At 40.0% G+C, this 14,005-nt stretch overlaps 1 protein-coding gene across 1 annotated transcript in view; it reads left to right on the top strand.

Moving 5' to 3' along the window:
• Positions 1-14,005, top strand: part of LOC121367472 (cadherin EGF LAG seven-pass G-type receptor 2-like) — a 35,510-nt gene that overhangs the window by 14,477 nt on the left and 7,028 nt on the right. The window contains exons 7-11 of the mRNA XM_041491659.1: positions 5,047-5,141; positions 6,918-7,077; positions 8,514-8,741; positions 11,034-11,171; positions 13,116-13,243. Coding sequence (XP_041347593.1) covers positions 5,047-5,141; positions 6,918-7,077; positions 8,514-8,741; positions 11,034-11,171; positions 13,116-13,243 — 749 coding nt within the window. The remainder of the gene's footprint in view (positions 1-5,046; positions 5,142-6,917; positions 7,078-8,513; positions 8,742-11,033; positions 11,172-13,115; positions 13,244-14,005) is intronic.

Raw genomic sequence — 14,005 nt, forward strand, 5'->3', positions numbered from 1 at the left:
CATTTAAATAATGATTTACAAAGGACATCAGTAAACCCAGTCAGATCATTTCTTACAATACGCAATATAATTTGTTAGTCTCAATCGCAAGTACGTCCCCCTTATAGTCCGTCTTCCTATAGTCCGTCCCCCTATAGTCCGTCCCCCTATAGTCCGTCATCCTATAGTCCGTCCCCCTATAGTCCGTCCCCCTATAGTCCGTCCCCCTATAGTCCGTCCCCCTATAGTCCGTCCCCCTATAGTCCGTCCCGCTATAGTCCGTCCCCCTATAGTCCGTCCCCCTATAGTCCGTCATCCTATAGTCCGTCCCCCTATAGTCCGTCCCCCTTATAGTCCGTCTTCCTATAGTCCGTCCCCCTATAGTCCGTCCCCCTATAGTCCGTCATCCTATAGTCCGTCCCCCTATAGTCCGTCCCCCTATAGTCCGTCATCCTATAGTCCGTCCCCCTATAGTCCGTCATCCTATAGTCCGTCCCGCTATAGTCCGTCCCGCTATAGTCCGTCATCCTATAGTCCGTCCCCCTATAGTCCGTCATCCTATAGTCCGTCCCCCTATAGTCCGTCATCCTATAGTCCGTCATCCTATAGTCCGTCCCCCTATAGTCCGTCCCCCTATAGTCCGTCATCCTATAGTCCGTCCCCCTATAGTCCGTCATCCTATAGTCCGTCCCCCTATAGTCCGTCCCCCTATAGTCCGTCATCCTATAGTCCGTCCCCCTATAGTCCGTCATCCTATAGTCCGTCCACCTATAGTCCGTCATCCTATAGTCCGTCCCCCTATAGTCCGTCATCCTATAGTCCGTCCCCCTATAGTCCGTCATCCTATAGTCCGTCATCCTATAGTCCGTCCCCCTATAGTCCGTCCCCCTATAGTCCGTCATCCTATAGTCCGTCCCCCTATAGTCCGTCCCCCTATAGTCCGTCATCCTATAGTCCGTCCCCCTATAGTCCGTCATCCTATAGTCCGTCATCCTATAGTCCGTCCCCCTATAGTCCGTCATCCTATAGTCCGTCCCCCTATAGTCCGTCATCCTATAGTCCGTCATCCTATAGTCCGTCCCCCTATAGTCCGTCATCCTATAGTCCGTCCCCCTATAGTCCGTCCCATCCTCTTACAAAAATGTTGTTTGTAAATAATTTCAATTTGGTTTCACGATAAAAGTAAAAGTGTTTCGAAAAAACCCACACAAAAACTCTATACTTGTGTACAAGCAATCGGCTCAGAAATAAATAACTTGTAATAAATTTCATAGTATGAAAAAAGACGTTCGCTGTGGGATGAACTGTAAATGAATCGCGCGCCAGTCGAGTACATTATCACTGGTCTACCTCTCGCTCCGAATAATTGAAAAGATGCATCTGTTTCGTTCGGTTTGTTGTTTAAACTTTGAGGATGCGCGGTAATGTCGGTATACTAATATATTGTTATTATTCAAAGGCAGAATGATACGTTGTTTTTATAAAAGACTGTACCTATACTGATACATAACGGTTATGAAGACGAGCTCCAGTCTATTTTTAAGCATAGGCGTACGGGCTCCCATATTTGTAGTGGGGGGGGGGGGGGGGGCGACAGGCTGGCTTTTGCATGAATTAAACGAAAATGCCCGAATCTGGATAACAATATTTATTCATATTAGCATTACTGCCAAATAGCTATATAGGGCTGCAAATGAATCACTACGCATTTTTACATGGAATACAGCTAATTTTGATGGTAGAATGATGGAAATACATGGTAAAAAAAAGTCTTTGGTTAGCACTTTTTCCCTGAATATTTGTATAATTTTTGCACGAGTTTGAGGTTTTGCCCCAGCACTAGGGACCAGTTGCTTATGTTTTTTAAGCATATTTCCCCGTTTCAACCAAACCTTATGTCTATTTTCACGGCTTCAAATTAGGGTTTGCGACTTTAAGAGATCCTCTGAGCTTCCGCCTGAGGTGCAACACTTCCCCGCCATCACTAGGTTTAAAACATTCCATTTGTTAGACTTTTGACAATTCCTTCATAATCTCACAAAAACACTTGTTGATTTGCAGTGCAAATTAGTTTGAAAAATAGTAGCCAATTATTTTTTTATTATCTTTTAGCGCCCACTATTAATTTTTTTTTGAAAGCTTCAGGATATTACACAGTGTTGTGTGTGCATTGATAAACTGCCAGAAACACAGGATGAATGAAAGGTAGAACTATAAAACCTATTAATCCTCAACTCGCTATATATAGCGAACAAGGCCAGCCAGTGGTGGTGTAATTATTTCGTTCCGTGACGATGTAGATTTCGCCGTTTAACGCAATAAACAAAACTTGTATGTTAATAAACTATACCTTAACTCGGTTAATTGAACCCATATTACAACAATATAGATATATACAGCATCACCGTTTATGAAGGTGTGGCTGAAAGTGGAGAAAGGTGTAAAACAGTTGTGAAAAAAAATATTTTCACGCAACAGCTGCTAGAATTGTTTTTGACGTAATATAACGTTAAACTGATTTCTTGTGGAATTTCATTGGGGGGTGGGGGTGGGGGGGGGGGGGGGGGGGGGGTAGATAATTAATTTGTTTCCCCGTGACCAGTGTCCCACGATTATTATGTCACGGTACTTGGGCAGTTGTATCCATTGTCCTGTTTATGGGAATGTGCATACAAAAGATCCATTGAAGGTGTGGAGGAGATGGGGGTTGTTTGCTTGTTTCGGATGGGAGTTATCCTCCGTTAGGAGTAACCTAAGTGACGGCGGTGGGGTTTGTTTTGGGGGGTGGGGGGTGTTGAGTTTTTGTTGTTTGTTTTTGTTTTAGTTGTTGTTGTTGTTGTTGTTCTTCTTCTTCTTCTTCTGCTTCTTCTTGTCTGTGTGTCAGTTCACATAGTTTCATTACGGCATCCCATTTGTTAAACTTCTTAAATTATAGAGCACGGTGCATGCAATAAACTGATAGTAAAAGAAATAAGTTATTGGATATTTGTGGAAATAAGTCTAATTTGCTTTCAGATTTCCCCCCCCCCCCCCCCCCCTAATTCCTAGTTTTTCGGTTCCGTTAATTTGCTTTGAGGAATTCATTTGCAAATCAAAATTATCTGTTTTGCGAAACCCACATTTGCTACCTATTCTCTCTTATTTTAAAAAAAAATTGTTTGCTGATTACAAATATGGATACAGGTAGAAATTGTTACACATTGTAATGGACAGTTAGTTTACTACAAATAGTAAAATAACCTAATTAGTATTTTAGTAGTAGTAGCAGCAGCAGCAGCAGTAACAGTAGTAGTAGCAGTAGTAATAGTAGTAACCGCAGTAGTAGTAGTAGCAGCAGCAGCAGTAGTAGTTTTGGTAGTAGTAGTAATAGTAGTAGAAGTAATTGTAGTAGTAGCTGTAGTAGTAGTAGTAGTAGTAGTAGTAGTAGTAGTAGTAGTAATAGTACTAGTACTTGTAGTAGTAGTAGTATCAGTAATAGTATCAGTAGTAGTAGTATCAGTAATAGTAGCAGTAGTAGTTTTAGTAGTAGTAGTAATAGTAGATATTGTAGTAGCAGTAGTAGTAGTAGTAACATCAGCAGCAGTGATAGTAGTAGTTTTAATAGTAGACTAGTAGCAATAGTAGTTTTAGTAGTAGTTTTAGTAGTAGTAGTAATAGTAGATAGTGTATTAGCAGTAGTAGTAGTAGTAGTAACATCAGCAGCAGTAATAGTAGTAGTTTTAATAGTAGACGAGTAGTAGTAGTAGTAGTAGTAATAATAGTAGTAGACGACTAGTAGTAGTAGCAGCAGCATTAGCAGTAGTATTAACAGGAGATGTTAAAACCAAATCGACTCTTGAACAGCTGGATGATCCTGACTATATACCAATATTTCCACTCGACTCGGGCTTGTTGTGAAACATTGCGTGCTAAACATCTAACGATATGCACTGCTGACTACAAACTAATGCATTACGCACCGTACGGTAAACGTTCTGATTTTTGTTTCTCCCTAACACCAGGAAAATATCTACGTGTGATAAATGTAACTAATCGCATCTTCAAAGATTAGGGGTTTTATGTCAGCAGAAGTAGACATGGTGGCATGTGCACATACCATGACTTTTGATACGCCTGACCTGTGCATAGTCGTATATCATGTGGTGGGTACACGGCAGCTAGGACTAGTTGTGTTAGTTACTCTTTTAGTGTGTTTGTTTGTTGGGTTTTTTTTTAAAAACTATTGTTATTATATGCTACATATAGTGCTTTAACGAAAAGCAAGGCACATCTATTCCAGGACAATTTCCTTCTATCCAACACCTAATGCGGTGCATTTTAATTAATTTCTCTTCCAAAACAGCATTGTGTTCTGCTGAAGAAAATATTAGAAAATTAAAATCTGCAATATACCTCATATTAGTGGGAAACAGTAAATTTCGACACCACAAATGTAGCACCGCTGTTTCCGTGTGTGTTGCTGTCGGCACATAAAATTTGGTAGGCACTATCATCTCATCACCGTGGTATATCATGTCACATTCTACCTTAAACATATGTATCGAGTTATTTCCTGTAACTTGTCGAAACAATCAGGGTTGTGTCTGCCAACCATTTGTAATACATTTATCAGTTGGTTCAACCTGACGTTCGTCGCTAATGCGTAATTTGTGGAATCCTAGTATGCAATTTCCCCTAAGAAATACGTCTATTGGCCAAGCCAGAAACACGTGTGTGCGTTTAACAGCAAATCTGAATTTTGTTTGTTTGTTTTGTTTATCGACACCTCTAGAGCACGTTGATTTATTAATCATCGGCTATTGGATGTCAAGCATTTGGTAATTTTGACATATAGTTTTAGAAAGAAAACCCGCTACATGTTTCCATTATTAGCAAGGGATCTGTTATATGCACCATCCCACAGACAGGATAGCACATGCCACTGCCGTCGTGGTGCACTGGCAGGAACAGCAAATCGGAACGATGGAACCGTTATCCATCATCAATGATCCGGCATAAAATTAATTTTCATATTCAATAAACATTTATAAGCTTATTTATTTATTTATTTATGTATTTATTTGCCAGATCGCACAAAGCATCGTACAGGTGGTGAGTAACCTGGTGGACGTCAATGTGTCGGTCACCGTGGACAGTAATACCGAGAACAGGACAAGCGAAAGGTTTGTTTAGAAGAACGTAATGTCTTTTCTCATTCCTTATCTCATTTACATGTTTAACACATATATTTATAGTAATTTTATTTTATAAAAGAAAAAAAAACATTTTCCATTTTTCAAACTTGTATACGCAGCTACATTATTATATGTTTACTTTTAAAACTGAAGTTTGGTTTTCTTTCTTTTTTATAAATTTATATACCGGTATTTATTTATTTATTTATTTATTTATTAGGTTCCCAAGCCTTTTCGGCTGGGGAAACTTGTTTTGGTGGGATTATTATTATTTATTTATTTTATTTTAAGCTGCCAATTGTGTCATTTTCTGAGAAAGGTTCTGGACCGATTGCGTGGAAATTCTGTAGGTAGTTATGTCCCTGTATCATATGCAAATAAATTTAAATAAACTGCTGTCACGGGGATTCTATAATTCCCGTAACTGAATAAAACACGATTATCAAAATATCTCTCCTAACTGTATATCTATTAGATCTCTCTGTAACAGGCTGTTAAACCCTAGTATGGCTCGTCTCTGTATGATCAGAGATACGATCTTATATAAAGTATATATTATTATAGCACGTTTAGCTCACTAGAAACACAACAAAACACAATACACTTTGGAATCTGTATTATCCTACGCTGACAAATGTACAGCCGTAGTAGTTAATTAATAACAACAATAATAACAACCCAGAACTGATCACTTAATTAGTTAATCTCTAGGTGTCTAGTTACACAATATGCGAATCACTTCACCGTTACACCACACCCACACGTGTGATAATTGAGAAACGCTTCCAGGAGAAGTTAATTAATAAAGGAATTACAACACCATTCCTAACTGGTTAATTTTTAATTAACCCTTACTACTCGTTCAGTAACGTGTGATAATTTAGAAACGCTTCCAGGGGAACTTAATTAATAAAGGAATTACAGCTCTATTCCTAACGGGTTAATTTTTAATTAACCCTAACTACTCATTCAGTAACCTTGTAACACAGAATTAATACTTATCACAATAAAGACAATAACCTACAGTGTACCTAGGTCGTCTAGGATGACTGGCTAAGCTTTATATTACCAAATACTCGTATAATGTTAGAACAAGAAGTCTACGATTTACTTCGTCAGATGACCGAAGACACTGTCTAAAGAATATTGGTATAATACAGTATTAAATATTTAAAAGTCACATCAATCACATCAAGGTTATACACAGAGCAGAAATAATATATAATTACCAAAGTCCCGTCTGAACTAATATATTTCGTTCAGTGGACGACGTCCGTGATCCCCTGGAGCCTTCCTAATTCGTTCTCCCCCGATATCTCTAAAACACTAGCTATTTATTATAAATCAGGATTTTGCCTGGGGGTACAAGGCGGTACTTCACGTATCATCTCATACTCCAACTCTACTAGAGTCGGTATATTTCTCTCTGATCGTCAGTCTGGCTGTCGCCAACCGCGAGCAATCTCCTGGCCATAAACAGCACTACCGGAGATATTACGTAACTACTCGCCACATGGCCTCCACAGCTGGACTAAGTGCATATTGGAATGCCCGATCGCGCGAAGTATTACGTAACAAGTTGCCCACCTGGGCTACGGGCAATGAAACTGCACACGGCCCTCTAACACAATTAAAATCGCCACAGGCGAAACAAATTTAAGAGCATGTACCGTCACAACTGCGAATAGAAACAACTCAACAGTTCTACCTTTTTGAACAATAGTTTAATAACCTGTCTTACAATATATCGTTTGTTTATTTAAGAATGTTCTATCTTCTGGACAACTACGCAGCCAGTGTTCCGAGTGATGTGTCCATCTCCACAGAAAACATCAACATTTCTGCCGTAGACGTCAGTTACCACAGCGTGCACGACGTCATAGAGTTTGCTCCTACACTAGTAGACGGCAACCAAACTGTTGATGTAAGTGTGTGCGACGTTAGAGGGTATTTTATGACGGGTAGGGTCTTTTCATGTATTTATTTTTGTTTGTTTTTTCTTCTTTTTTCTTCTTTCTCATATTGCATCCATTATTTCACCATCTTTTGAATTTACACTGGTTTTACATAATTATTATTTTGAATGTAAATAATAGTTCCATAAACTTACCTTTTCTGACACCCACTAGCCGATGTGTATGTTTGTGCTGGGGCGTCATTAAACATTCATTCATTCGTTCATGCCATCCTGTGAAATATTTACCCTACACACCCTATCCTACACATCTCTCTGTCCCTCTCTCCTACACATCTCTGTCCCTGTCTCTCCTACACATATCTGTCCCTGTCTCTCCTACACATCTCTCTGTCCCTCTCTCCTACACATCTCTGTCCCTCTATCCTACACATCTCTCTGTTCCTCTCTCCTACACATCTCTGCCCCTGTCTCTCCTACACATCTCTCTGTCCTTGTCTCTCCTACACATCTATCTGCCCGTCTCTCCTACACATCTATGCTCCTGTCTCTCCTACACATCGCTCTGCCCGTCTCTTCTACACATCTCTGTCCCTGTCTCTCCTACACATCTGTGTCCCTGTTTTTCCTACACATCTCAATGTCTGTCTCTCTTACACATCTCTGTCCCTGTCTCTCCTACACATCTATGTCCATGTCTCTCCTACACATATCTGTCCCTGTCTCTCCTACACATCTCTCTGTCCCTCTCTCCTACACATCTCTGTCCCTCTATCCTACACATCTCTCTGTTCCGCTCTCCTACACATCTCTGCCCCTGTCTCTCCTACACATCTCTCTGTCCTTGTCTCTCCTACACATCTAACTGCCCGTCTCTCCTACACATCTATGCTCCTGTCTCTCCTACACATCGCTCTGCCCGTCTCTTCTACACATCTCTGTCCCTGTCTCTCCTACACATCTGTGTCCCTGTTTTTCCTACACATCTCAATGTCTGTCTCTCTTACACATCTCTGTCCATGTCTCTCCTACACATATCTGTCCCTGTCTCTTGTCCAGATCTCTGTCCCTGTCTCTCGTACAGATCTACATCAATGTCCCTGTCTCTTTAGTCACAACTTAACGTCTTATACATGCTATGTCACCCATCAGCATGTGATGTGGTTTTATACTGTGTACCCATGTATCAATATGCTGTAATTTGAAAGAAATATGCGTACACCAGAAACATACGTCGATCCAGTGAAATATTTCAATAATGGAAAGCATTTCCATTTGGGATATCGACTCTTTTTGTTTCAATCCGCGTACACTTATACTTCAATAAAACAATCCACCGTTTTCGTTTCATTCATGGCCTAGTGGTCTAAAGCGCGGCATTAATTTCTGAGATATTACCAACCTTTCTTTTTGTGGTATTTGTTCATGTCAGTGTCTACCTGCAGGCTGGGATCTCCATCGAACTGCCGCGAGAAGTCTTGGAGAAGGCCGCCGATGTCTCCGGGTCACCCACTCGATTGCAGTTCATTGGATTTCGAAAAGCATCATTCTTCATACCCAGCAATGCCGACCCCAACGACATACCTGAACAGAGAGTCATATCAGCGTCTGTGAGACGTGGTCGTATTGTGGGCCTCAAACACTCAGTCACGTACAGGGTGAAACATTCACGGGTATGTTAGTATTTTCGTGTTATATATACCCCGTAACAGCCGCCAGTTTAAACTCATGGGCCGATTTCATATGTCTGGGTTATCGGTGGGTTTTGAAAACATATGGTTTAAACCTAGGTTAAACCCACTGGGTCATGTTTACTGTGCATTTCACATGTCTTGTTTTCAATAATCCTAGTTTAACACTGGGTTACAATTGTATTGTTTGTTTAAACCTGCCCTTGAGGTGGTTTTTCACTGGGTTTGCTCAAAGTAACTTTTCTTCATAGATAATTTCGCCAGCAAAATGGTGTTTTACATCAGTATCGCAGAGCCATTAAATGTGAACATATTTTTAGAGATCATTTTAACCCACTACAGCAGCAGATAAAGGGTGGGGGATCAGGGGGTTCGAAAAATGTATCTAACGAGCGAAAGCGAGTTGGATACGTTTTTAATCAGCAAGTAAGACAAATGGTATCTAACGGACACGAATGCATTATTTTATTTCTTACATATCCTCAAAAATCAGGTTTTAAGCAAATGTTACAATCTTTTTCGACTAAAGGTTATTTACAGCCCATCCGCTTGTAGCTAAGTTACGCGTCACAGACAAATGATTGTCAGGTTATCTATACATCACAGTGTAATCGATTTCGACTGTGCTGTTTTTCCATTGGATGAATGACATTGGTGACCTGGACATCACCTAGGAGCAGCCAGTCATATGTCTTGAAATTGTTAACACACGTACATGTTAACAAGTATGTGTTATCAAAAATAACAAATGATGTTTTCACCAATGGGTGTGTACGAAAATTAGATCCATCCCTTCACACAACAATTATTCACCATATTCGTGGCGAACTAACAACAAAGCGCCTGAGATATATAGATGATAATAAATAAGATAACAGTTATTTTTAAAACAAAATTCACGAGTGAAATTTTTTTTAGTTGTTATGAACTTTAGCGAGGGACATAAATTTGATAATAACTGGTATCTCGTTTATTATTCTATTTATTACCCCAGCTATTTTTTCTTTAAATACCTTTATTTTAGACGCACAGGCACGTACATGTATAGAAACGATATAAACCACTTTACACATTGTTCTGAGTATTCCTATTGCTTTGTATTTTAATCACACTCACAGATAATTTTCAAAAACAAAAGTTATTTTTATTCTGCTAAATATATATATAATGAATTGCATTAAAATGACATTTTGTTATAAATTTAACACTAAAAACAGAGACATGAACGCAAATTCTTTAAACGTCTATCACAAACTGCAGTATTATAATGACATGCGTTCGTGTTTGTCTCATCTTAATAAAGGGAAAAAAGGCGAGATAGGCCTACAGGTTTGAAAATTTAACAAAACGTTTTCTCGTTACCATCAGGCGTACGGGTCCCTTTTTGGTTTTGGAGTGTGTGTGTGTGTGTGGGGGGGGGGCTGGTTTTTGCCCCAATTAAAGGGAAATGCCCAATTCTGGGTAACAACGTTTATTCATCTGTGCATTATTACCAACAGCTATGTAGGGTTCTGTACGCATTTTACGTGGATTATAACTAATATTGTGAGTAGAATGATGGAAATGCACAGTGAAACGTTTTCAGGCCAGCTTATTTTGGCCAAACATCTCCATTTTTGCCCGAATACGGTTTGCCCCACCCAGACTGTGGTGGGAGGGGGGAGGGGAAGAGATAGCTGGCCCCCCATCTGGTACGCGAATGCTAATAATATACTAGCAACGAGTTTGAACTACAAAATAATGAAGTGTAAGCTATCCCTCGCTTATGTCCCTTTCTAGCTCTGTAGGTAACCCATGTAAAAAGCGTGGTTTTGTAAACACGGGTAAAACACACACATGTGAAATGCACCACGGGTGTAGGTCTTGGTCAAGTTTGTCAGTGTTTTACGTAAACCAGTGTTAAACCTAGGTTTTTATGTAACCTGGTGTTACGAAACCCAGACATGTGAAATCGGCCCATGGAGTTTGATGTTATATATATATTTTTGAAGACTTTAATTTACTAAACTTCGTATTTGATTACTATTTTGTTAATATGTCTCCATCATACTTCGTCCCACAATGACTGTTTAAGTGGAAACGTGTTTTGAAAACAACAAAAATATTCTATTTTTATGTGCAGTTTGTAAAACCATTGGTCAAGATATAAATAGAAGTGCAATACTTACAGTGAAGACGGTTCTACAACTAGTAGACACATAATTACAGTCCGGTAGCTCTATCAGCAGTACTTTGATATAGTGCAGTCACTGATTTCTCGCATTCCTCTTCTAGCTGGGACGAAATGCAAGTTGTGTCTTCTGGAACGTCTCAACGAAGTCCTGGTCACCTGACGGCATTGTTACATTGACGACTGATGACAATACAACCGAATGTCAGACCAATCACTTGACCAGCTTTGCTGTTGTCATGGTAATATATATATATATATATATATATATATATATATATATATATATATATATATATATATATGTATGTATGTATGTATGTATGTATGTATGTATTGATGTATTGATGTATGAATATCTATATATTGTATGCATGTCGAGGTTGACTGTTACATACATAGATATTAACGCACTGGCGCAGGGGATAATTAAATCCTTTCTGGCCTCACAAATTGTCCTATGCCGTTGCTGGGACTCGAACCTGTGGCACCGAATCGCCCGCAAATTGCAAGACTAACCACGATACGCTCTGAGCTATCGAAGCATGTATGTATGTATGTATGTATGTATGTATTGATGTATGAATATCTATATATTGTATGCATGTCGAGGTTGACTGTTACATACATAGATATTAACGCACTGGCGCAGGGGATAATTAAATCCTTTCTGGCCTCACAAATTGTCCTATGCCGTTGCTGGGACTCGAACCTGTGGCACCGAATCGCCCGCAAATTGCAAGACTAACCACGATACGCTCTGAGCTATCGAAGCATGTATGTATGTATGTATGTATGTATTGATGTATGAATATCTATATATTGTATGTATGTCGAGGTTGACTGTTACATACATAGATATTAACGCACTAGCGCAGGGGATAAGTAAATCCTTTCTGGCCTCACAAATTGTCCCATGCCGTTGCTGGGACTCGAACCTGTGGCACCGAATCGCCCGCAATTTGCAAGACTAACCACGATACGCTCTGAGCTATCGAAGCTTCCATAAAAAGGAAGTTCTTTAACTTAACCATATGCATGGAGCCTACAATCTACGCGGTCGATCCCGCTTACGTGCATGAAACAGTTGGCAGACCTGGCACTGGCTAGTAAGTATTGATGTATGAATATCTATATATTGTATGTATGTCGAGGTTGACTGTTACATACATAGATATTAACGCAGGGGATACTTAAATCCTTTCTGGCCTCACAAATTGTCCCATGCCGTTGCTGGGACTCGAACCTGTGGCACCGAATCACCCGCAAATTGCAAGACTAACCACGATACGCTCTGAGCTATCGAAGCATGTATGTATGTATGTATGTATGTATGTATATATATATATATATAATGTTTATATGTTCTAACGGAAAGAAAGAAAGAAATGTTTTATTTAACGACGCACTCAACACATTATTTTACGGTTATTTGGCGTCAGACATATGGTTAAGGACCACACAGATTTTGAGAGGAAACCCACTGTCGCCACTACATGGGCTACTCTTCCGATTAGCAGCAAGGGATCTTTTAATTGGGCTTCCCACAGGCAGGATAGCACAAACCATGGCATTTGTTGAACCAGTTATGGATCACTGGTCGGTGCAAGTGGTTTACACCTACCCATTGAGCCTTGCGGAGCACTCACTCAGGGTTTGGAGTAGGTATCTGGATTAAAAATCCCATGCCTCGACTGGGATCCGAACCCAGTACCTACCAGCCTGTAGACCGATGGCCTACCACGACGCCACCGAGGCCGGTATGTTCTAACGGAACATGCATATATATATTATGTTTCTATGATCTAACGGAGAGGGTCGACACGTACTTTGTTTACAAAATAACCCAATTCAGCCACTTACATGATATGGTCATCATTCCTCACTTATTTTTGTAGATACATGTAACTCAATTATTTCTAAGTAACTATACATCTGAACAAAAAGATAAATGTGTTCATGTTTAGCTATGAAGGCAGTTGACAATAACTAATGTTAGCAATAACATACGAGGTTATTAAAACTAATTGTGTTTGTATTGTGCATTAGTAAATGCTTTACCATAGTTTGACACCCAACAACTGATGTATTTTTCGTGCTGGGGCGTCGTTAAACAGTGGTATTTCGATGTATATAAATATTCAGAACATTTTATCGTATACATGTAAAATGGAATTTTTTTTCAGGACCCTAATCCACAGAGTGAAAAGTTACCAGGAATCCACGAAGACATCTTGAGCACAATTTCGTACATCGGAATCGGCATCTCGCTCATCTCTCTCGCCATCACGATCCTCACATACGGCTTATTCAGGTGTGAACTCAACACATTTTATTTACGGTTATATGGCGTCAGACATATGGTTAAGGACCACACAGATATTGAGAAAGGAAACCCGCTGTTGCCAATTAATGGGCTACTCTTTCCGATTAGCAGCAAGGGATCGTTTATATGCACCATCCCACAGACAGAATAGTACATGCCAAGGCCTTTGATACACCAGATGTGGAGCACTGGCTGGAATAAGAAATAGCCCAATAGATCCACCGACTGGTATCGATCCTAGACCTACCGCACATCAAGCGAACGCTTTACCACTGGGCTACGTCCCGACCCCTTAAAAACAAGACCTAGTGGCCAATAGCAAAGGATCTGCTCGAACTACTTAAAAACAAGACCTAGTGGCCAATAGCAAAGGATCTGCTCGAACTACTTAAAAACAAGACCTAGTGGCCAATAGCAAAGGATCTGCTCGAACTACTTAAAAACAAGACCTAGTGGCCAATAGCAAAGGATCTGCTCGAACTACTTAAAAACAAGACCTAGTGGCCAATAGCAAAGGATCTGCTCTAACTACTTAAAAACAAGACCTAGTGGCCAATAGCAAAGGATCTGCTCGAACTACTTAAAAACAAGACCTAGTGGCCAATAGCAAAGAATCTGCTCTAACTACTCAAAAATGGCCGTTTTTAAACTACAAGAGAACGTGTTCGTCACACACCCCACCCCTGCTAAGTAGGTCCCTGGTGACCGAGCTCAATTATAATTAAACGGTTGTCCCTCTCCAGTGGTTAA

This window comes from Gigantopelta aegis, chromosome 3 (assembly GCF_016097555.1).
Source record: "Gigantopelta aegis isolate Gae_Host chromosome 3, Gae_host_genome, whole genome shotgun sequence".
In the NCBI taxonomy this organism is placed as follows: Eukaryota; Metazoa; Mollusca; class Gastropoda; order Neomphalida; family Peltospiridae; genus Gigantopelta; species Gigantopelta aegis.